The 22,311-nt window shown below is 53.2% G+C and overlaps 3 protein-coding genes across 7 annotated transcripts in view; 2 read left to right on the forward strand and 1 right to left on the reverse strand.

The window, feature by feature from the left end:
• Cpsf3 (cleavage and polyadenylation specific factor 3) overlaps positions 1-3,626 on the forward strand; it is a 33,685-nt gene extending 30,059 nt beyond the window's left edge. For both annotated transcript variants that reach the window (XM_070015243.1, XM_070015244.1), the window contains exons 17-18: positions 1,517-1,613; positions 3,443-3,626. In XM_070015243.1, the coding sequence (XP_069871344.1) occupies positions 1,517-1,613; positions 3,443-3,544 (199 nt within the window). In that variant the 3' untranslated portion in view covers positions 3,545-3,626. The remainder of the gene's footprint in view (positions 1-1,516; positions 1,614-3,442) is intronic.
• A 724-nt stretch (positions 3,627-4,350) lies between these two features.
• Iah1 (isoamyl acetate hydrolyzing esterase 1 (putative)) lies at positions 4,351-10,306 on the forward strand. 2 transcript variants are annotated; one of them, XM_070015245.1, is made up of 6 exons: positions 4,351-4,474; positions 5,009-5,061; positions 7,842-7,984; positions 8,088-8,249; positions 8,880-9,001; positions 9,977-10,306. In XM_070015245.1, exons 1-6 carry the CDS (start codon positions 4,394-4,396, stop codon positions 10,160-10,162), a joined length of 747 nt encoding a protein of 248 aa, XP_069871346.1. In that variant the 5' UTR covers positions 4,351-4,393; the 3' UTR covers positions 10,163-10,306. The 2 variants fall into 2 exon arrangements, with proteins under 2 accessions (XP_069871346.1, XP_069871347.1); XM_070015246.1 differs by lacking the exons at positions 4,351-4,474; positions 7,842-7,984 and having other exon boundaries at positions 4,817-5,061.
• Positions 10,307-10,331: 25 nt separating this feature from the next.
• The window catches only part of Adam17 (ADAM metallopeptidase domain 17), a 56,460-nt gene continuing 44,480 nt past the window's right edge, over positions 10,332-22,311 (reverse strand). For all 3 annotated transcript variants that reach the window (XM_070015240.1, XM_070015241.1, XM_070015242.1), the window contains 9 exons: positions 21,302-21,454; positions 19,027-19,226; positions 17,234-17,337; positions 16,812-16,946; positions 15,952-16,082; positions 14,806-14,884; positions 13,713-13,801; positions 12,449-12,499; positions 10,332-12,087 (listed from right to left, as the gene is read on the reverse strand). In XM_070015240.1, coding sequence (XP_069871341.1) covers positions 11,749-12,087; positions 12,449-12,499; positions 13,713-13,801; positions 14,806-14,884; positions 15,952-16,082; positions 16,812-16,946; positions 17,234-17,337; positions 19,027-19,226; positions 21,302-21,454 — 1,281 coding nt within the window. In that variant the 3' untranslated portion in view covers positions 10,332-11,748. The remainder of the gene's footprint in view (positions 12,088-12,448; positions 12,500-13,712; positions 13,802-14,805; positions 14,885-15,951; positions 16,083-16,811; positions 16,947-17,233; positions 17,338-19,026; positions 19,227-21,301; positions 21,455-22,311) is intronic.

Consider the following 22,311-nt stretch of genomic DNA (forward strand, 5'->3'; position numbering starts at 1 on the left):
ATTACTTTCTATGTATGCTAAAGGGTGAATTCTTTGATAAGAAGGGTTTCTTATTAAGTACTTCTCAGGCAAAAGGTGTGTAACTGTGAGATGCCTTCAAACTCAATCTCTTCCCAAACACCAGCTATTGGGCCTTTCTGCTTTCTGCCCTGGAGCCTGATTTCAGAATGGTTTTCCAAATGAAATAATCGTAAAACTGCTTCCTGCTGCATTTCTACAGTATGTGATTTCAGCATCTTGCAGAGCGCCTTGAATGCCATCCTCTCAAGTCCTTGAGTGACTGGCTGTGATGGTCAGGTTTTTGTCACTGTGACAAATACCGAGTAAAACAGCTTGAAGGAAGGATGTGCTTTGGGCAACTCCTGCAGCTTCCCCTGGGACTCAGACGTTAAGAACTGTATGGGCAGCAGGAGTCTGCTGTCGCGAGCCCTGGGGACACGGCATGGGGACAATGTCACACAGGCTGTGTGAGACAGAAGGCCTGGGGTGCGGGGTGTGGCTCTGCTCCCCAGGTGTAAGTAATGGTGCCTGGTGGAGCCGCCCTTCCACCTGAGCCGGCAGGAGCTCACCCCCTTCCACCTGAGCCGGCAGGAGCTCACCGCCCCATCTTCCCCCTGATCTGACACTGCGCCGCCTCACCCCCCCCCAAACACTTGCCCTGTTCAGCTATTGGGAACGGGCAGGACGAAGCTCACCCTCACCCTCACCACCTGAGGCCCAGACACAGCATGTCTGGACTCCAGCTTCTTTCCTCAGTTGTTTAAGTAGGCAGGACTACAGAGCAAGAAATACGTCATTTCTTTAGACCAACTAACAAAGTGCGTGAAAACGACACCTCTTCACTCTTCTTTTGGTTATATTTTTCTATATAAAATACAAGGGTGTCCTATATTGCCAGGTTACCTAGCCATGTTTATTCAAGCGTATTAGTGACACCACCTGCCTGAAGGAACAAGGGCAGTGTGGTGTCGGAGTCACTGTCTGAGGACCGAATGTCTGCTGGGCCCCTGAGGTCTGATTGGCTGCTGCTGTTACTAACAGCGACAGTGCTGCAATGAATAATCAATCCATCTGCACAGTGACAGGGTTTCCAGTGATGTCTACACCCTCAGCACGACACAGGGCATGCGCATCAGCACCGAGTTTAACTCCGGGGAGGCAGTTGGCACATGAGGAGAACTTGGGACATCAGAGCTGAATTCAAATTCTAGCTCTGTTGCTTCCTGTGAGCCTTTCAGAAACTTAACATCTCTGTGTCTTATTTTCCTTGTGTTAAAGGCATCCTTAGCAATTCACCGCATCTCCCTCTTCCCAAGTGTCACCCAAGTGCGGCGTCCTTGGGAAATGAGAGCTCTGGGTTTTATGAAATAAAAAAAAAAAAAAAATCAAGGAAATGAATCCCTGGGTCTCTGGTATAGATCTGTACAGTATCTGCTTTGGCACTTGGGTGTCTCTTCAGTATAGTTGTAGGCGGGGCTTATCACTCATGCTGTGCCACGTGTTTGTCTGTTTTAAGGGACATATTTGGAGAAGACTGTGTCAGTGCAAAGGATGACTCCTTCCTGAGCGTCACAGTGGACGGGAAGACAGCCAATGTTAACTTGGATACCCGGGTATGGACCTGCTCCTGTATTTCAGGACTTGCACACGCCTGATTTTATTCTTGCAGTTCAGCATTTTCTTCCAGTGAGGTTTTCCCCATTCCTCTTTACATAGTGGTACTTATTCCTATCACATGTGGCGTCTTCCCACATTTTCCCCTGGCTGCATGGTCCTCTTCCCGGGCACACGGCCCCCTGGCATGCCTTTTCCATAGCACTAACTCGCCTCGGCCTTTCTCCAGTTGATATGCAATTGGTTCTGGATGTTTGAGGGAAGCGGCTCCCCTGTTCCGCCAGCAAGGTCCAGGTGGCTGCGTGCACTGGGGCCTGCTCATGCTCACAGCACAGCTTGCATGATAATCCTGAGATAAACAGGAAGGCAGCTCTTTTCCTTATAGGGGTGCATCTAGTATTTCTACTAAACAGTCTTTTTGTATAATCACTTGTACAGAATGCTTTGAGAAAACACTACATTTGTTTGACCACAATAGAAAAAGAAGAATTTGAACCAGGTAATTTACCAGAGAAGTGAGTAACCAAAAACTTCTCAGAAACCCTAATAGAGGAGCTGACAGGAACGGTCACTGCTGAAATGGCCCCAGAGGGAGAGATGAATCAGGGACCTTAGAAGCAGCAGCAGCAGTTACGCTCAGGTGCCACTGGAGGGCGTGAGTGGAAGTTAAATGAGGTGGCACCTTCCTTCTGCTGGATGCTGTGGAGCCTTCACACACAGTTAATTCCACTTGCTGGATCTAACTAAAGAAAACGATTACACGAATGAGGAAAGACATCTGCACTGATGTCTAGTTTAACATTTATAAAACAGAAAAGAGCTGTCACCTGGCTTTGTGCATGCAAGTGTGCGAGGCCCTGCAAAAACGGAAAAAGCAAGAACCCTAAATGTCCAAGAGGAACAGATGATAACAAGTGTGTGTGGTGTGGTGTGGCATGCGCTTGCGCTCGGGGCGCCTCAGGCACAGCCATCGAGGGGAATCCTGCATGTGCAGGCTGTGCACTGCATGTCTCTGAGGAAAAAGTTACAAGAGAATACATGAGATGCAAATTATCCCCCTTTTAAAAAAAAGTATATGCATGAAACCAGCCCAGGCCTGTCATCCTAGCTACTCAGGAGGCCGAGATCTGAGGATCACAGTTCAAAGCCAGCCTAGGTAGGAACATCCATGAGAACCTTAGCTCCAATTAACCACCAGAGAACTGGAAGTGGCGCTGTGGCTCAAGTGGTAGAGCGCTCGCCTTGAGCTGAAGAGCTGAGCGACAGCGCCAGGCCCAGAGTTCAGGCCCCATGACCGGACCCCCCCCCCCAAAAAAAAAGAATCTGATGCACCTTCCCAGGGCTCATTTTGAACTTCGATCCTCAGATCTCAGCTGCCTGAGCAGCTAGGATTATAGATGTAAGCCACTGGCGCCCAGCCCACATGATTTTTAAAATTTTTAGACAGTGTTTTGTAGTTGAGTTTTAAGAAGTAATTATAAAGGCTGGAGACATTTTAAGTGGTAGAGTACCTGCCTAGCAAGGGTGAGGCCTTGAGGTTAAACCTAGTACAGTCACATAAAGATTAATTGTAAGTTTAGTCATTTAAGTCGTTTATTATCATACGTTGAATAGATTACCACAGCTATTGCTTGATTTCTCCTGGTTTATCACCAGCTCATTCACTTTGAGGTAAACACCTTCAGTTAATTCTCGTATTATCCTCCCTTCATCTCACATTCCCTCAGTCGCTGTGGCAGGAAGCGTGCTGGGCCTGGCCATCCTGGGCCTCCGGGAATTCCTTTGTTTCTCTGTCCAGTATGAGGACGTGTTTGTGCTTCATTCGCAGACTGTGGAGTGTGAGGAAGGGAGTGAGGATGACGAGTCCCTCCGAGAAATGGTGGAGCTGGCTGCACAGAGGCTGTACGAGGCCCTCACGCCCGTCCACTGACCGCCTTTGACCGCCTTCTGCCCAAAGCTGTCAGACGCCCGACTCCGCCTGGTTACTGAAAATAAAATGCCTTCGTTCCCGGGGCGGCCTGTGCTGCTTCACTGGCCGCTCGCGTGTCAGCTGCCCGCCAGCCCCGCGGCTCACGTGTTCGGATCCGCATTCCGGATTTCGGTGCCGTTGGTCTGTCCCCGGCCTCTTGGCGTCAACTTTCTTGGCCCAAGGCCTTCATTTGTAGGCCGCGCCGCCCAGCGGCTCTGCGGGCCCCCGGCCTGGCACTGGCACTGGCCCCCGCGCCGCCCAGCGGCTCTGCGGGCCTCTGGCCTGGCACTAGCACTGGCACCGGCCCTGCGAGCCCCCGGCCTGGCAGCTGGCACCGGCCCTGCGAGCCCCCGGCCTGGCAGCTGGCACCGGCCCTGCGAGCCCCCGGCCTGGCAGCTGGCACCGGGCCTGCGAGCCCCCGGCCTGGCAGCTGGCACCGGCCCTGCGAGCCCCCGGCCTGGCAGCTGGCGGCGGGCGTGCCAGCCGCCCGCCCCGCCCAGCGGCACTCGGTTCTCACGGAGCTCGGTCCCCGAAGCAGACGTCGGGCTCGGCGGCCGCGCCCGCGCCGTCCTCGGGGTCGGGCTGCAGGCGTCCGACCGCGGCCTCCACCCTGCCGGGCCTGCCGGGAGGAGGCGAGCGGGAGGCTGGGCGCCGAGGGAGGGAAGCGAGGCGGCGGGCCCGCGGGCGCCGGGCCACAGCTCCCGCGTCCCGGGGCCGGAAGTGCGGCGCGCCCCGCCCCTTCACGTCCCACCTCCCGGAAGTCTCCCGAGGCCCCGCCCCCGGCCCGCGCGGCTCTTCCGCAGCGGGGCCATGGCGCTCTCCGAGGCGGCGGCCGGCGGCAGCCCTCTGCGGTGGCCTCGCGTGTTGCTTTTCGGTGACTCCATCACCCAGGTACCTCCGCCCCGCGAGACGCTCGGTCCGTCTCCTCCCTCCGGGACGCTCCGGGGCCCGCAGCCCCCGCCGGCCGTGCGCCGCCGTCCGCGCCCGCCCGGTGCGGCCCCGCGGCCATGCCCGGAGGCGCCGCCGCGTGGGTGCGGAGAGCGCGTGGGTGCGGAGAGCGCGCGCGCGACGCCCCGAGGGAGCGGCCCGGCCGCGACTGGCGCCTCAAGCAGCGGCACACGCTGGCGGCGCCGGCCCGAGCCCGCGCCGGCCCGAGCCCGAGCCCGAGCCCGCCGGCGGCCGCGTGGGCCTCCCTCCCCGGAGAGCTCACCCCGGCGCACGCGCGCTGAGGGGCTCTCGCAGACAACCAATGGCGACCACCGCCTCCGGGCAAGACGCAGTCGCTGGCGCGAATCCGGCTGGAGAGAAAGGGACGTCATCTCCGGAGGCCGGCAGGCCCCAGGCGGCCTCCCCCGGGCGCGTGGCCGCCACGGCGGGGAGCGCACAGCGAGCCGGGACCTGCGGTAACGGCTGCTCTCTCTCCAGCTTTCTTTTCAGCCGGGTGGATGGGGAGCGGCTCTGGCTGACAGACTGGTCAGGTGAGACGTTTCTAGATCTCGATACTTGGCTGGCAGAAGGAAGTAGACGGAGCTGACCGAGCTCTGCTCCACTTGCCCAGCCTGTGATCCCCAGGTGGAGGCCGCAGAACCCCACGCTGAACACTGGCCTAGGCTGTGTAGGAAAACCCTTTTTCAAGAGTTTTTCTGTGGATCTAGAAAGGGCTGTTTGCCACCCAAAAAAAGCCCGGTTCTTCCTTATGATGATGAGCATGACTAGGTGTTCAGTGGCAAAACTGTGGTACATCCGAAGTTGAACTGTGTTTTTAAGTGGGGGTTTTGTTTTTAATAGACAAGGTGTTTAGTGCACACTCGCCCCCCACGATCCTCCGGTTTCAGCCTCGCATGGGTTGAGCTTTTAGGTCTGGGTCCCTACACTCAGCTATTCTTTTTTACACTAGAATTGACACTTTATTTCACACGTAATCAGCCCTTGTGACAACTCAGTGTCAGCTGTTAACACTTGGGGTGAATTTTTCTGCTCCACCTGCTCCACTGGCCCCTGGTGTTTAAAATCACCGCATTTCATGAAGCGATTCTTCCTTTAACTGCATCCCTATAATATATAATAAAGTATCATTACATAGTGACATCTTACTTTTAGTTTAAACAAGTTGTAAACTCATTATTAAAAGCAGTTTTTAACCATTTTTAAATCCTTTTAAATTTTAACACAAAAGTGTTTGTGTCTAAGGGGCTAACCTTATTCAGTTATTGGGGTCCTGGGGGGGGGGGCACTGTTTTTGCTCCTGGGTTTTCTTTTCTCAAGGGGTGTGGTGTTGAGATTAGGGTCTCCCTGTATAGCTGGACCGGCCTCATACATGTGATTCTCCTTACTCCGCCTCCCGAGTTCTGAGATTGCAGGTGTCGCCTGCGCCCTCCTTGCTTCGGTTCTCAAGGCGGCTGTGAGCTTCCTGTGTGGCGGCCTAGCTCCGCGCTGTGCTCCCCCACCCCAAATCCAAGCGTTTTGCTTGTTTGCTTTTCATGTTTCTCACTCCTGCTCAGCTGGCCTCATGGTAGGTGCCCCGATTATAGATGCTGACTGCCACACCCAGCTTAACGTTGCCGGGACAGGTCCTAAACTGTGTAGTACCAGTCCTTAGCCAGGCGTGCTGCTTGCTTTCAAAGGTGCTGACAGCTGCTCTCCACTCAGCACCCACCCACATGCTGCGCTGGGAGGCAGTATTAGAGAGCTGAATGCTTGCAAAGGCATCTTCGCATTTTAACCTTTTCCCATCTTTGGATTTAAATGGTATCTTCTAGGAATTTATATTAAAAAATTCATTGCTGGGCAAGATGGCTGGCACCTGGGAAGCAGAGATCAGGAGAATCACGGTTCCCGGCCAGTCTAGGTTAAAAAAAAAAATAGTTCTCAAGACCTCATTCTCAACCATGAGGAGCTGGGTACAGCGCTCAGATCCGCCACAAATCCGCCACCCAGCTTCCACGGGGAAGTGGAAGTAGGAGAACTCTGGGCCCACCGGGACACAAGTGCAACTCTTGTTTGATAACTAAAAAGGAGCTGGAAGTGTGGCTCAAGTGGTAGAGTGCCTGCCTAGCAAGTCCCAAGTTAAAACCCCAGTACTGCCCCCAAAAGAGCGTTGAGTTTCCAGTTTCTTTAGCCTTCTGAGTTGTGTGGTGGACAATGCCCAGGGCCATGTGCAGTAGTTGAGGGAGGACAGGAGTGATTCTGAGCTTGGGTCTTTGTGTGTCGGGACTGGGGCATGAACTTGGGGTCTGTGCTTGAGAACAAGTTGGCGATCTATGACTTGAGCCGTCTCCACTCCTGGCTCTGGTGGTTCATTGGAGGTAAGAGTCTCACAGACTGCTGCTGCAAGCCGCAGTCCTCACATCTCAGCCTCCCGAGTGGCTGGGATGACAGGTGTGACCCCTGGTGCCAAGACTTGGTCTCCAGTAATTTCCAGGCAAGCCAGTTGTTAACAAGCAACTGTCTGGCCCTCAGCCGCGGTTCGGTTCGGGGCAGGCCGCCTGGCCTGGCCAGGGCCTACGCTGCTCCCCACCCCTGGCTTCCCTGGGCTGCTTGCTAGAAGAGCTGGGGCTCCTATTTGTTCAAGGCAGCAGAGGCGCGATAGGACCCGGGCTTCCTTCAGAGTAACCCGAGGTGGAAGGAAGAGCCGACTCTCGAGTCGCCCATAAGGAGAAGGTGCTTTAAGCCGGGTGTGGTGGTACAGGCCTGTAATCCTGGCTGGCGCTCGGGAGGCCGGTGCACGAGTCTTACAAGTTCAAACCCAGTCTAGGCTACGTAGTACACCCTTGTCTTACATTTTTATTTATTTTTGTTGGTCCTGGGGCTCGAACTCTGGGCCTGGGCGCTGTCCCTGCGCTCTTCCGCTCAAGGCGAGCGCTCTACCACTTGAGCCACAGCACCACTTCCGGTTTTCTCGTGGTGTATTGGAGCTAAGAGTCTCCTGGACTCTCCTGCCCGGGCTGGCTTTGAACCGCGATCCTCAGATCTCAGCCTCCTGAGTAGCTAGGATGACAGGCGGGAGCCGCCGGCGCCCGGCTCGTCTTATATTTTAAATACAATTTTCGCAGAGTGAAGTGGTGTGGGGCGGGCCTGGGGGACGGGGGGGGGGGGGGGGGGGGGAGGGCTGGCGTCGGTGCCGCGGCCTGGCCAGCTTCGGGTTCAGTGTAGGATGCGCGCGTGCGCACGGGGGCGCCCGGGTGGCCGGGCCGGGCCGGGGCCGTGGTCAGGGACGGCAGGCGGCGTGCCCCCCTCACCTCCAGGCGTCTCGCCGCAGGCGGTGCGACGTGGTGAACCGCGGGTTTTCCGGCTACAACACGCGGTGGGCCAGGCTGGTCCTCCCGCGGCTGCTCGGGGCCGGCGCGGCCGCGCCCGAGGCCGTCACCATCTTCTTCGGTGCCAACGACAGCGCACTGAGAGGTAGGGCGCGGGCGGGGCCGTGGGCGGCTGGTAGACGCGGTGTGCGCACGCGCGCTGGTCCCGGGCTTGGGGCCGCTCACCCGAGGTCGTCCTGTCCCCACAGAGGAGAGCCCGAAGCAGCACGTGCCCCTGGCCGAGTTCGCCGCCAACCTGGCGGGCATGGTGCGCGTCCTGGCGTCGGCCGGCGTGCCCGCCGAGCGCGTGGTACTGGTGGCGCCGCCCCCGCTCTGGGAGCCCGCGTGGGAGAAGGAGTGCGCGGCGCAAGGTAGGCCCGCATGGGAGGGCAGTGCGCACGCGCAAGGCGAGGGGGCGCGCGCTGCTGGCCGGTGGTCGGATACCAGAGGACCAAAGGGCCGCGGGCAGGGGCTGCAGGGGGGGTGTGGAGCTCCCGGGCGGTGCGACTCCACCCGCTCCTCCTCCCTTGGCGCCCAGCTCCACGCGCGTGGATTACCCCCCCCCCCCGTCCCCTCCTGCCCCCCTCCCCGCCGGTGCCCTCCCCAGGCCCTGCAGCCAGCGCCGCCCTGACTTCATTGCCCAGGCCCGTCCGTCCTTCCGCAGTGCACGTGCCTGGCGTTGCCTAGCGCCTGGCGTTGCCTAGCGCCTGGCGTTGCCTAGCGCCTGGCGTTGCCTAGCATCGTGTGCCCGGGCACCAGGGCTCTGTCCTGGCACCTGGGATGGGGCCGAGGCTGGTGTGGCAGGCGCGCAGGGGCTCTGCCCCACCGGCCGCCCCTCCTTGCTAGGCCTCACCCCAGCCACCCGCGCCCCCAGCTCTGCGGAAGAACACCTTTCCCATCACACGCCAGTGACGTGGAGCCCTTGGTACTGCTATTCCCTACACCCCACGCGGGGGCGGCGCCAGTGGACCCTAAACAGGTCAGCACACTCTCCCCAACAGGTTACAAGTTAAATCGCCTGAACTCTGCTGTTGGTGAATATGCCCGTGCATGTTTACAAGTGGCCCGCGACTGTGGCACCGAGGTCCTGGACCTGTGGACATTGATGCAAAAGGACAACCAGGTACGCGCCTGCCCTGTCCTCTCGTGTTGTAACGCGGGGCACGGGGCCGCAGAGCCAAGTGCTCAGCTTGCTTGGAAGCACTCTGCTAGCGAGACCGCAGCCAGCCCCTGCCAGGCCGGCACGGAGGCTGAGCACAGGAAGGGAGAGGGCTCCTTGAGCTGCTGCTCAGCGAGGAGTGAGCAGGAGGCAAATTTAAAGCTCATTGGCAGCCAGGCACCGGTGGCTCACGCCTGTCATCTTAGCTACTCAGAAGGCTGAGACCTGAGCATCACAGTTCAAAGCCAGCCCAGGCAGGAAAGTCTGTGAGACTCTTATCTCCAATTAACCACCAGAAAGCTGGTATATATATATATATATATATATATATATATATATATATATATATATATAGAATAAAATTCAGAGCTTCAGGTAAGCACTTTTGTTCAGGGCCAGAGGTGGGACGTGAACTCGGGCCCTTATGCTCTCCCTTAGCTTTTTAGCTGAAGTCACAGCTCCACTTCTGGCTTTTCACTGGTTAATCAGAGGTAAGTCACATGGGTTTTTTTTTTTGGGGGGGGGGGGCTGACCTGGGCTGGCTTTGAACCATAATCTTCAGCTTTAAGCCTCCAGAGTAGCTAGGATGACAGGGTGTAAGCCACCAGCAAGATACATATTTCTAGCTGAATTATTTGAAAGCCTGAAAACACACATAGAATTAAGAGGGCAGTGGGACTCCAGCCAGCCTTACTCAGTCTTGGCTTAGTTTCATTGGACAGTGACATACGAGGGTCTTCAGCTCTATTAATGGGTCATAGCCAAGTCTCTGTAGCTGGTAGCCATGTCACATGACCCAGCCTGCTGCCCCAGCGTACACAGCTTCCTGAAGCTCCTGCCCAGAGCACAGGGATGCTACTGAATATCCCAGGAGCTGCAGCCGGCAGCCTGCCCTGGGCGCTGTGCACCTCTAACACAAGCGACCTCTCTCTCCGGCAGGACTTCTCTGCCTACTTGTCCGATGGACTACACCTGTCACCCAAGGGGAATGAATTTCTGTTTTTGCATCTGTGGCCTCTGATAGAGAAGAGGGTGTCTCATCTGCCTTTGCTGCTGCCATACTGGAAGGAGGTGTCAGAAGCTGAGCCTGAACTGAGTCTGCTGGGAGGTGGGGACCACATGTGAATCCCAGGGAGCCAGGACTGATGGGCCAGGTTCCACAACTTGAAGCCGATATTCCAAGGAGGCTCCAAACCTGCGCTTACGCCCTGGACCAAAGCCCTAACATTTGCTCCCAACACTAATAATAAAGTCTTTAGGAGTTTTTCATTTCAGAGAAGCACTATTTGATACATTAAGTTTTGATACTCATTTATTGATTGATGCAGGTATCAGCAATCCCACAGCTACAGAATATACCCTGAGCAGCTGGGTAATCTCGTGCATGGCAAAAAAGGTAAAGAACGTTTTCTTTTTTAAAAAGTCACAATTTTATAAAAAAGGGTTTTCTTACATTCGGGTAAGAAATGCTTCACTCATACATGCACCACACACCCATTCACCTTGTATCAAACTCTGAAAGTATAACTAGAAGATGAGACGGTTGTCACTACTTAAGGATGGCAAATACCATGAGGTACAAGTTCAAGTATTAGTGTAACAAGGATCTGTAACAAACATCCTTAGAGGAGAAAGGCACAGGTTTGGTTAACTTCCCTCAAAGTTTAAAAGTCACCTTGGTTAAGATGTGCTATCTGGTGAGCACATTTCAGTTTTTAGGGGAAATGCTTTTAACTAAACTTTTCCAGAAATCAGCATGAGAGTTTTTACCCTTTGAAAACAAAGCATCCAGAACCTAGAGCAGAAGTCAGTGAATGACACTGAGTCCGGAGGGGCTCCGGGGTGCTTCCAGGCCGGTACGCAGCACACTTCAGCCTGTCCAACCATCTGAGAACACCTACCGCCTAGACAGACAGACAGCCATACATCCCCTCCACCGACTCTTCCCCACTCACGGTCACAGACAGCTGTGTTCTTTCAGATCAGATTTGGCTGAAGTACGTTCGATTTTTGTGGATAGTGAACTTTTTAAGAGCATGGCAAACAATATTAGAAATACATAAATTTTATAAAACAACAAAACCCACCCAGCAAATTGGGGACCTGAACAATTGACAGAGTAGGTATAAATGTAACTAGCTGTTACAGCTGTTATAGACCTCCAAGTAGAGTGAGTTCTAGCTTAAAATTATAGTTCTTAGAAAAAGCTTTGTAATATCTAGCAACAAGGTAACAATTTAGAGATAGTACATAACTATCTCCCTTGCTTCTACTTGACAGAAATAAATAAGTAAATCTGTATTCCAGTTGTCTTCACACAATAATTGGCAAATGCTTTTGTCAGTCAGGGAATTGTTACAGTGTATTAAAAAAAAACAAAAAAAACTGATCACCTCCCAAATCAGTGCTTCATCAATTTAAAAAAACCAGTTTACATGAAATATTCAGAACCTAATCCAGGTGTATATTCTGTTTTTGCACCAGAGGTCAAAGGATATGTTAAAAATCAAATACTAAACCTGGAAGCCTCAAAATGCTCCGCTTCACCTTACCTTTCCAAGGGAGGAGCCTGGCCTCTGGGAGGAGGCGCCTGCCCAGCCGCAGGCCACCCGCAGGCCACGTCCTTGCTCCTCACAGGTCACCAGTGCAGGCCATGACCCCGGAACCTGCACCAACACGCCGTGCATGAGCCGGCCGCCGGGCTGGCTCCACTAGCACTCCGTCTCTTTGCTGTCCACGCGGCTCTGCCGCTGCAGCTTGAAGGACGCAGCCTTCTCGCTCCGGGTGACTGGGTGGCCGGTGAGGTCCTCGAAGGACTTGGCGGCGGTGCTGCTGTTGGGGAAGGGGTCCTTCTCAAAGCCGTCCTCGTCCACGTGCGAGTCCGTGCTGGGGTCCTCCTGGATGGTGTCCATCCTCTGGTGGTCCAGCCGGGGAGCTGCAGGCGCGGGCGGTAGCATGGCTGGCTGCAGGCGGCCGGGAGTCTGGGGTGCAGGGAAGGGCTTGACAATGCGGACAGATGCCGAGTCCATGCTGCTGAGCATCTCCACGTTCTGGACAGAATGGAAAGATGAAGAGAGATTAGAGGAACCCGTGCCCAGCCTTGCCCCTCAGAGCCTGTGCCTCGGGACTGCTCCAGCTAAGCCACGAGCCACGGAGAGGCTCACGCAAGCCCAGCAGTCACCTTCGTGACACGAGGAACTCGGATCTATCTAGCAAGATCTGGGACCAGATGAGTGGAACCAATCGGGTCCTAGCTGGCTGCCCCTCCCATCGACACAGTGAGCTGCTGGTCCTCCTCCACCCGGGATCCTTCTAGTGGGACGCAGCCTCCACTAGCCAGGAGGCCCAATGAAGGCCTTTCCTTAACAGGAGCAAACCCAACAGGAGACATGGTTCACGTGGTAAACTTACACTGGGGTGGAAGAGAGACAGGGATTCATACTGCTTATCCAGTTTCTTATCCTAGAAAGAAAAGAGGAGGAGGAGATGACTGCATGGAAAAGCTCAGCAGCTGCTCTGCTCACCTCGGGCCACCGCTGGAGCTAATGAAGGCTGGCAAGCTCACTGTGGTTTGATGGTTATTCTTGGCGCACACCGCAAGCGGGGATTTCAGAGCTCGGTGGCCATGTGGGCAGGGCAGAGGCGAGGAGGGCGAGTGTGTGACGGGCACGGGCCACGAGGGCCAAGGCGCCTTCGCGCTGCTCAGCCCATTTCCAGACACGGAGCTTGGTCGAAGGAGCTAGACCTTGTCCTCCATGCTCTTGGTGCGGGAGGCTGAGCGACCACCCTGTGAGGCGGTCGTGGGGCCCTCCAGCCTGCCTGCAGCAGCTGAGGGAGAGCAAGGCAGAGCCAAGAATCCAGGCCATGAGCACCCACTGTGCGGCACACGGGGCACCGGCCGTGAGCCAGCCAGCAGCCTGCCAGCACGCGGTGCACGGCCACCCAGCTCCCACTGCAAACAAAATAGGCTCAAGTCAGCAGCAACCAACCCGCAGGCGGCGCTAGGGTCTGAGCTCCAGGTCAGCTCCAGCCCAAGGAACTGCTCGCTGCTCAGTGCTCTGCCAGCAGGAGGGGCGGGCGGGGAGGGCACTGACAGGGTCAGAGAAAGATCTGGACTCCCATGCAACTTCTTCTGACTCAGCCCACAGATGCTCGGGATGAATGTGGAAGGAGGTCTGAGAGGCTCAAGATCTCTAACATGCCTGGAGCCCAGACGAGGCACAGCGAGCTTTGCGCTGACGGTGGAGCGCGAGCAGGAGGCCGGGCGCGAGCAGGAGGCCGGGCGCGAGCAGGAGGCCGGGCGCGAGCAGGAGGGCGCCCGCACAGCCCCGCTGGGGAGGGCTGAGCCCTGTGGTGGAGTCACGCACCCCCTGCATCTGGGAACCACCCCCGCGTGACGTGCACTCTCCCAAGCTGCAAGTGCTCGTTTCGAACTTTCCCCGTCACAAGGTCCCGACAGGTCCAGTCATGCAAGCGAAGACTAGTAAGTTATTTGAGAGTAAGACATCCCCACAAAAAAGTAACTCATCTTGTTTGAAGACCATCCACTAAGCTTTCTAGAAGGCAAGCTCTGAGGATGACACCAAAAATGTCGCAATCTTATTCAAACACTACCTGGTTGGGTTGAAGTTGCTCAAATTTTCAATAAAACATTACTTACATATCGCTGACTTACCACACAGTGGACGAGAATGCTGAAAGGAATCCAAAATATCAAGGAGAAAACCAGAACAGACCCAACGATGTTGTCTGCTAGAAACTTCCCTGTGAAGAAATGCAGACAGTGAGTGTCCTGAGCCAGCTGGGGCTGGAGCCGGTGCTCAGCTCCCCACAGCCCTAGAGAAACGGCCTCTGCATCAGCAGGCCCGGAGGACAGAACTTCACTGTCTTTAGCTGGGCATGGTGGCTCATGCTTGTAATCACAGAGGCAGGAAGAACTCGAGTTCAACTGCAAAGTTAACGAGACCCTATTTCAAAAATAAATTGCAAACAAGGGAGCTGCAGATCAAGTGTTAGCTTGCGTAGCGCGCGCGCGCACACACACACACACACACGATCCTGATTTAATGTCCAGTACTAATAAGAAATCAAACTTTTAAAAGACAATGGTTTTGTTATATGGATATTTTTGTAACACAAACCTAAGTTCAGGCCTCCTGAGAACGTGATTCACGCACCTCCTGGCTTCCCCAAAGCCTGAGGTCCGCTTGCATGTATGTAATTCTTGGAGCAAACAAGATTAGATTTACAGTGTGCAGGACTGAAGCCTGCCCATTTTCACTACGTATGCCCTTGGCACGTTCACACACTCAAGCTCCACAGACAGAGCCTGTGCTGAGTCTTCTGTCCTGGGCAACAAAGTGATTGCACAACACAATGGCGGCCATTTCCATTTTCGTGTTCTTTTAGGTACTGGGTACTTGTTAGGCATGCAGTTTACCACTGAAACCACATACACGTCTTTTTGCTTTTAGCTTTTCGGATATGTCTTCCTGATTGGGCATACTGCAGTCCTACCTCGGCCTCCTGAGCAGCTAGTGGGTTGTTTTTAAGATACGGTCTCGTTAACTTTTACCATGGTTAGCCTCTAACTGCAATGCCTGTCTCTGCCTCCAGAGTACCTAGTATTACAGGCATGCACTACAGTGTTTGGCCCAGTGTTTCTATTTTATCCTGAAGGATTAGAGCACAAATTCTGAAGCTAGTTTTCTAGTGTCATTGTAAAAGCTGGCTCAGTTCTAAGTAAACAATCCAGAGAAATCCCTTACCAAAAGTATTGATGCTCAGTTGGTCAATGAAATCCCAAAACCGCTCAATTACATCCTGTACTCGTTTCTCACATTTGCCCTATGAAGAGAAAACATAAATCATGATTCCTAACAATGGTAATTTGGAAGCAATGTGATTAAGTAAAATGGCCTGCAAAGGGCTTAACTGAAATCACCTAGGGGGCCATCTTTGACACAGCGTGTGACTTCAGTGTAAAGAGCACAGCAAGTGTACGCACTGTTCAAGACTCTCATCATTAAACTTGTTTTTATTTTAGCAGTACTAAGGTTTGAACTTAGGACTCTGCTTCCTAGCCAAGTGGTCTACCACTTGAGCCACTCACAGCCCTAGTTTTGGCTGGTTATTTTAGAAGTCAAGTCTTGGAGTCTTTCCTGCCCAAGCTACTTTCAAACCTGACCTTTCTTCCAGGTCTCACCCTCTGCAGTGGCCAGAATTACACACACGAGTCACTGCTGCTGCTCAAGTCCTTTGTCTTCTGCGGGCAGGGTCTCTTCTGTATCTCAGACCAGGCTTAAGCTCTTGATCCTCTTTAACTGAAGCCTCCCAGGACTGGAACCTCAGCTGTGCACGCCACGTCTGGCCTATGCTTAGTTCATTTTATACATGAATTCAGTGAAAATTATTAGACCAAGACTCAAGAAAACCAGCCGCTAACAACAAGCTATTCCATTCGTGACAGATAGAATCAACCAGTGCATCTGCTTCTCCCCCTTCACCCCCACACCCCAGGGGAGGGAACACGTCGTCAGACCGGACATTTATACAAGTCCTTGGTGTTACAGATGGAAAGCAATCAGAACTCAAATGCACGCTCATCTCTCTGACCCACTGTTAACTCATCCAGGGGACTTCCAAGGGCATCAGGAGGTTCACATGAGAGGAAACAGCCAAATGGACTGAGGCCAGTGCAGCTCCGGCTCTGGAGGCTGAGGACTCTGAGCTCAGCAACGGAAGGCCCGAGTCAGATGACTTGTGGCAGTGGGTCCTAACTGTGCTTGCCTAGGTTACCGGTTGAGCTAGGAGGACTGGAAGCTGCACCGCCTGACCCACCAGCGCCAAGCTCCCATGCACGCCAGCCAGGGAAGCAGGTGACATGCCGGGTTACACAACAAACCAGCACTCACGTTCATGTCACAGAAGCCCACTGTGCAGGGCTTTCCTTTCCTCAAAAACAAGTTCTTCTGGTCAGCGTCCACGTAGGGTGCACACCGGCCGGAGAGATCCCTGCAGCACACCTTGCACGAGTTGTCGGTCTCTGAAAGACAGACGACGCCCGCGCTCACTGCCTTGTTCACAACACGGCGGCGAGGGGCGGGCGTGCCTCGCGTGCCTCGCGGCATGCCGCCCAGCGGTCCGGCACCAGCATCGCCCAATAGAAAAGCAGCCACTGCCATCCTCCCTCCTCACAGCCCGAGCCCACAGTCTTTAGCCGCGGGGACCCCGAGGCCTAGGCTGCGAGAGACGGAAGGTGCTGTGAGGGCGCTAGCACTCTGCCGCAGGCCTGCGCCAGGCCTTGTAAAGGACCCCGCTCTGCCGAGGCCAGGCCCACACGCACAGCTCCCCACCCTCGCCTGCGCCCGGCTGCACCCCCGCAGCAGCTGGGGAAGGTAACACAGGGCACCACATGAGCCCTGTGGCACAGGCAGGATGCCCACAGGTGACCCCAAGTGTTACTTAGATGTTCTTCAGCGTGCTCGGGAGACTTCAGATGATGCTCAAGAAAAAAAAAATCAAGAATTCAAGAAGCAATGCTGCGCCCGATGTCTCCTGGGCACTGGGCACTCGCCGCGTCGGGCACCGCCTGCGTCTGCTGTCTACTTATTCTGCGGCAGGGCAGGACATGCTTTTGTGCCTAGTGGAGGGGGAGCCGGCAAGGGTGCAGGCCTCGCCACCTTCCCACCCTCCTCATCCCCACCCGGCAGCCCAGGGTCTGGCGTGGTCCCAAGCGGCAGCGCCACCTCCCTTCCTGCCGCCGCCTGCTCACCGTTGCACGCGCAGGACTCCAGCTGCCGCTCCCGCTCGCAGAAGGGGATGCACTTCCCGTCCTTGCACCGGCCCAGGTCCAGGCACACCGTGTCGTCTTCCGCGTTCCCCGGCGGGGGGCACTCGCTGCTGTTCCCTGTGGGCACAGCCAGTGAGGAAGCAGTACCTGGCACACACACACACACACACACACACACACCGCCCCACTTCACACTTGAGCCGCAGGATCCCAAGAGAAGCAAGAAACACATGCACACATGTAGTGTGACTCAAAATATACATGTGTGTGTGGAATGACATGAAACACACACAGTGTGCAGGACACGAAACAGACATGGTATATGACATGAGACTCACGCATTATGACAGAACACCTGTGCAGAATGACACAGCACACACTGTACAGTATGACACTTCACACACCTGTGCAGAATGACACGCCTTTGCAGGTAGCATTAATGGCCTCCTGGCACTTCTTCTGCGCGGTCTCAAAATGACAATTTTTACAGCAAGGACTGTTCCTGTCACTGTGGAAGAACAGACGGGGACAGTTCAAGACCCAGGACAGCCCTACATCAAACATTATATAGAGATGGATTTCTGTGCCCTGAACATCTGGAGAACACACGTGGCTGAGTCACGCCTCCTGCACGTCCAGACCTCCAGGGGCAGCACACACTGTCTGTCCCCAGTGTGGGAAAGGTGGAGTCCGTGCCAGGCTCTCCGGAAGGGAAGAGTACACAGGCTGACCTCCACAGCACCTGCGCGCTTGGTTTTCATTATTTTACACATTAATTAAAAGACGAGGCTGGCCAGGCAATCAATGGCAGAGATGAGGCAGCCTGCGGGCGTCCATCAGGACTTGGTGAGACCACACCCTCAACATCAGGGTCCTGGGATCTCCAGGGACTCAAAGTGCTCCTAAGCCAAGCACAGTACATCAGCACATAAAACGGAAACACGGACCTCCTAGTTTGGGACCCCCTTCTCTAGATTTCATTTATTTAAACAAAACTGCACACTATTTACTATCTAGATACAGCTCGCTGTCATTCTGATTGCTCCTCATACTTTCTATGAAAGGATGCAGCCCTGCACAGCCTTGTTGTCTGGCTTATAAATATATTTGTGCTTAGAAGATACAGGGGGCCAGCAGCATGGCGCAAGGAACCACAACACATGCCTGCCAACTGTGAGGGCCGGAGCTCCAAGGCCAGCATTGCAAAAATGAAAATAAAAGTTGAGTTGTAGAACTGCTACATCATACAATATGCCCTTGCATATGTCTTGTTGTTGTTTTTGTTTGTCAGTACTGGGGTTTGAACTCAGGGCAACACTGAGCGACGCTTCTGGTCTGCGTGTCGCACTGTTCATAGAACAGCATCTTGCTGCCTGCCTAGGCACATGCGCGGACTGCAATCCCATTTTCCACTTCCCGCTATAAGTGGATGACAGGACGCCACCATTATTCCCATGGTTTCTTCTGTTGAGATGGAGTCTCACATATTTTTCTGCCCAAGCTGGCCTAGAACCATGATCCCCTGATGGGTCTCCCATGTAGCTGGAGAGGTGTATGCCATGGACCCCAACTACATAGTTGAGAAGGAGTCCTCTCGGTGAACTTCTCTGCCTGGGCTGGCCTTGAACCTACATCCTCCCAAGTAGCTGAGATTAACACTGTGAGCCACCAGCGCCCAGCTCAAGGATAGGTATGGGTGTGTGTGTGTGTGTACAAGTACCAGGTCTTGAACTTTGGGCCTTGTACTCTTCTTTTTTTAAACTCACAACTGGAACTCCACCATTGGAGCCATGCCTCCACTTCTGGTTTTTTGCTGGTTAACTGGAGGTCAGAATTTCTGAGATCTGAGGAGGTGAGGAGGGCAGGATGGCAGGAGAAAAACAAAGGAGGGGTAACAATGCTGGATAGGAAATGGCCTCATTACCTTACTCATGTAACTATAACCCCTCTGTACAGCATCTTTACAATAAAATATATGTATTTTTTTTTAAAAATAATTTCAGATCTGTCTGCTAGGGTAGCTTCAAGCCATGACTCTCAGTTTCCTGAGTCATTAAGATGACAGATGCCCAACTTCAAGGAAAATTCTCTGAAGTTTTATGTAAAGCACATGCTTTATGAGAAGATCCAATGCCCTCCCCGCGGGGGGCCCGGCTCAGCTGCACTGGGGCGCCCTCCCCGCGGGGGCGCGGCTCACCTGCACTGCACGCCGGGCTTCAGGGTGCAGTCGCTGTTGCAGCACGTGTCATTGTTCAGGTGCATGATGCCGGGGTCACACTCCTCCCCTTCGTCCACTCTGGAGTTCCCACACACCTTGTTGCTGCGTTCCTGAAAGCACTCCTGGGCCTTACTTTCAATGGTCTTATAGATGGACTGTTTACTACAGTTGGAAAACATCTTGAGAGAAAAAAAGCCACAAGAGAGCAACACAGTGAAAAATCCATTTCCATGGGGTGGTTGTGCTTCTATTCCAAGAACAATTACGTGTTTTTTTTCTTGGTTTTTAAAAAGGCAGTATGGGGTTTGAACTCAGGGCATTTTTTGCATGTTTGCAAGAAAGGTCTCCTACCACTTAAGCCATACCTCAACTCATTTTCATTCTGGCTACTTTTCTAACAGTCTTGCTTTCTGTCAATACTGCTCTGCACTGCTGACAATCCACCCATTTCTGCTTCGCATGCAGCTAGGACAACAGGTCTATATCACTGCACTCAGCTCTGCCTCTGCCTCTTCTCCTTCCTTCCTTGTTCCCTTCCTCCCTCCCTTCCTTGCGTGTGTGTGCTTGTGTGCGCATGAGCATGCGTACACACCAGTGATGGGACTTGAACTCAGGGCCTCACATTCATGCTGGCAGCTACTCTACTACTTAAGCCTACCTCCAGTTCAGCTTTTTTGCTGGCTGAATCTCATAGATTTTTGTGGCTAGTTTTGTACCTTGATCCTCACATCTCAGCCTCCTGAGTAGCTAGGCTAACAGGTGTGAGCCACTGGCGCCCAGCTCTGTTTTTTTCTCTAGTGTCATCCCCTTTTTATAGACGACATCCCTCTTCCAGTTGGTCCATCTGGTGAGGGCAGAGCTGTCAAGAAAGGAAGTACCTCATTTCTGTCCTGTATCCTTTTTAGTGTTAATGGTTTTATTAAAGAATTCATCTAAAACATAAGATTAGAAGATATCCTTCATACAAAGGAATACTGCTTGGGAAAACCAAACATTAAAAAAATGTATGAAATAGGATGTGTTCAGGAAAAATAAATTAACTTCCAGAATCTCCAGAAAGAAAATACTCTGCCAGGCTCTGCTCACTGGAAAATTCTTACAGGGCACTTACAAGGCCATGGGAGAATCCTATAGGAAGCAGCAGGCCTGCTCCCTTGAGGGGGAGTCTGCAAAGTGCTGACATCATCCGATTCCACAGGAAGCAAGGTGAGGCAAGCAGATAGCACAGGGTTCCTAGCAGTCCCTGGCTGCTGGGCAACAAGCTGAACAACTCTCGTGATTACCAGGGCCACTGGTAAGACAGGATCTGCCCCAGAGAAACACCTCTAACATTCAAACCTATCCAAAATCACCAAATAGTATCACCAAAAGGAGGCTAATAAAAAGCTGATGGCATTCTTGGGGCCAGAGACTGACTGCATTTAGCTCAGAGACTGAAGAGTGCTCATCTAGCAAGTAGAGGCCCTGAGTTCAGTTCTCAATACCATAACAAACGACCTTGGGCAAATCAGGTAGTAGGGATCAATCCCAGCAGAGCAAAGCCCTTACCCAGCCACACGCCCAGGGAACACAGGCTCCATCCCACAATGAATCACTTTTGGCCCCTTGACCCCAAGCCCTCACTCAGTTTGAGGCTACCCAATCCGCCCCCTCTTCCCTGCATGTGCACAGCCCACTGCACGAAACTGGGCATGCGTGGACGCACTTATCACCCAGCCCATCAGAGTCTATGCCAATTTTTTACATAAAGCTAAGTGAACCATATCCTGGGACCTGGATTCCAACTAAAGTTATTACTCCCGGTAATTTTTTAGAGCCCAAATGTACACCCAACGTAATAACCTTGATAAACGTCCAAATGATAGTCTCAACTGCTCTCATGGGCCATGATTTTTCTGAAACCCAGTGTCAAGACACTTTGTTGTTGTTACTGTTGTTTTTTGCCAGTCCTGGGGCTTGAACTTGGCCTGGTCACTGTTCGTGAGCTTTGTTTTGCTCAAGGCTAGCACTCTACACAGGGCAACTCCTGGCTTTTTCTGAGTAGTTTATTGGAGGTAAGAGTCTCATGGACTTTCCTGCCTGGGCTGGCTCCAAACCACAATCCTCAGGTCTCAGCCTTCTGAGCAGCTAGGATTTTAGGCATGAGCCATCAACACCTGGCCATAGGAATGGATTGCCATCCTGTGTTCCCATTCTGCTGACACTGCAGCCTCCCCTTTTTGCACCTGCACAGAAAGCTGGAAAGCATGCTTACCTTGTTGTTTTCATGGTCGCCACTCACAGCTATGGGGTACATGACGTATTTCCCTCCCTGGTCCTCACTGGGTGCACATTCTGCCAGGCCGTCCGGGTCATGTTCTGCACCAAAATTGTGTCCCAATTCATGTGTTGTAACCAGGTCGGCTTCCTTAAGGATCAAAGAAAACACTGAATTACCACTGGATCCATGCTGCTTTCAATAAAGCCCTTTAATAGACCATCAAAAGAAGAAAATCTGTATTATGATTTTTTTTCAATCCATTATAGAAATTAAACAGAATGAATAGAATTCTATTTAAACGTGAATGGTATCTTTACAAGGATTAACTTAGGCTAATTTAAGGAACTAAAACTTGTAAGATGCTGACAGTCAATATGACCCAACACTGGCTTGTCCAGCTGCATGCTGGCACCGACAGACCACATGCGCCTCCCTACAGGCTCTCAACAGAAGGGGACAAAAAGGCAAAACAACAACAAACATCAAAGACAAGTAAGGAATAAAACCACAATGCTTCTCAGTCTCGTGTCTTTTGACAGTGTCAATAATACAGAGGATCTGGTTTACTAGGACCTGGTTGTAAGCTGTATTTAAAAGTTGACTCAGCAGAAGATTTCTCTCTACCTATAGTAATGAACTTAGCAAGTAAATCTAAGTTTCTTCTCATGTATCCTGATTTGGGAAATATCACTCTACAGAACCAGAAAGATTAGTATTTTTCACTATACGAGAAGATTCTCAGGCTGGGAAGGTGGCTCAGTGGTAGAGTGCTTGCCTTGCATGCATGAGGCCCTGGGTTCGATTCCTCAGTACCACATAAGCAGAAAAAGCCGGAAGTGGTACTGTGAGCTCAAGTGGTAGAGGGCTAACCTTGAGCTGAAGAGCTGAGGGAAGCGCCCAGGCCCAGTGTTCAGGCCCCACGACCGACCAAAAAAAAAAAAAAAACAAGATTCTCAAACCCTGAAGGTATGATATGAAGTAATTTCTAACTGAATAATGGAGGA

This window comes from Dipodomys merriami, unplaced genomic scaffold (assembly GCF_024711535.1).
Source record: "Dipodomys merriami isolate MVZ:Mamm:240054 unplaced genomic scaffold, mDipMer1.0.p SCAF_110, whole genome shotgun sequence".
Lineage (NCBI taxonomy): Eukaryota > Metazoa > Chordata > Mammalia > Rodentia > Heteromyidae > Dipodomys > Dipodomys merriami.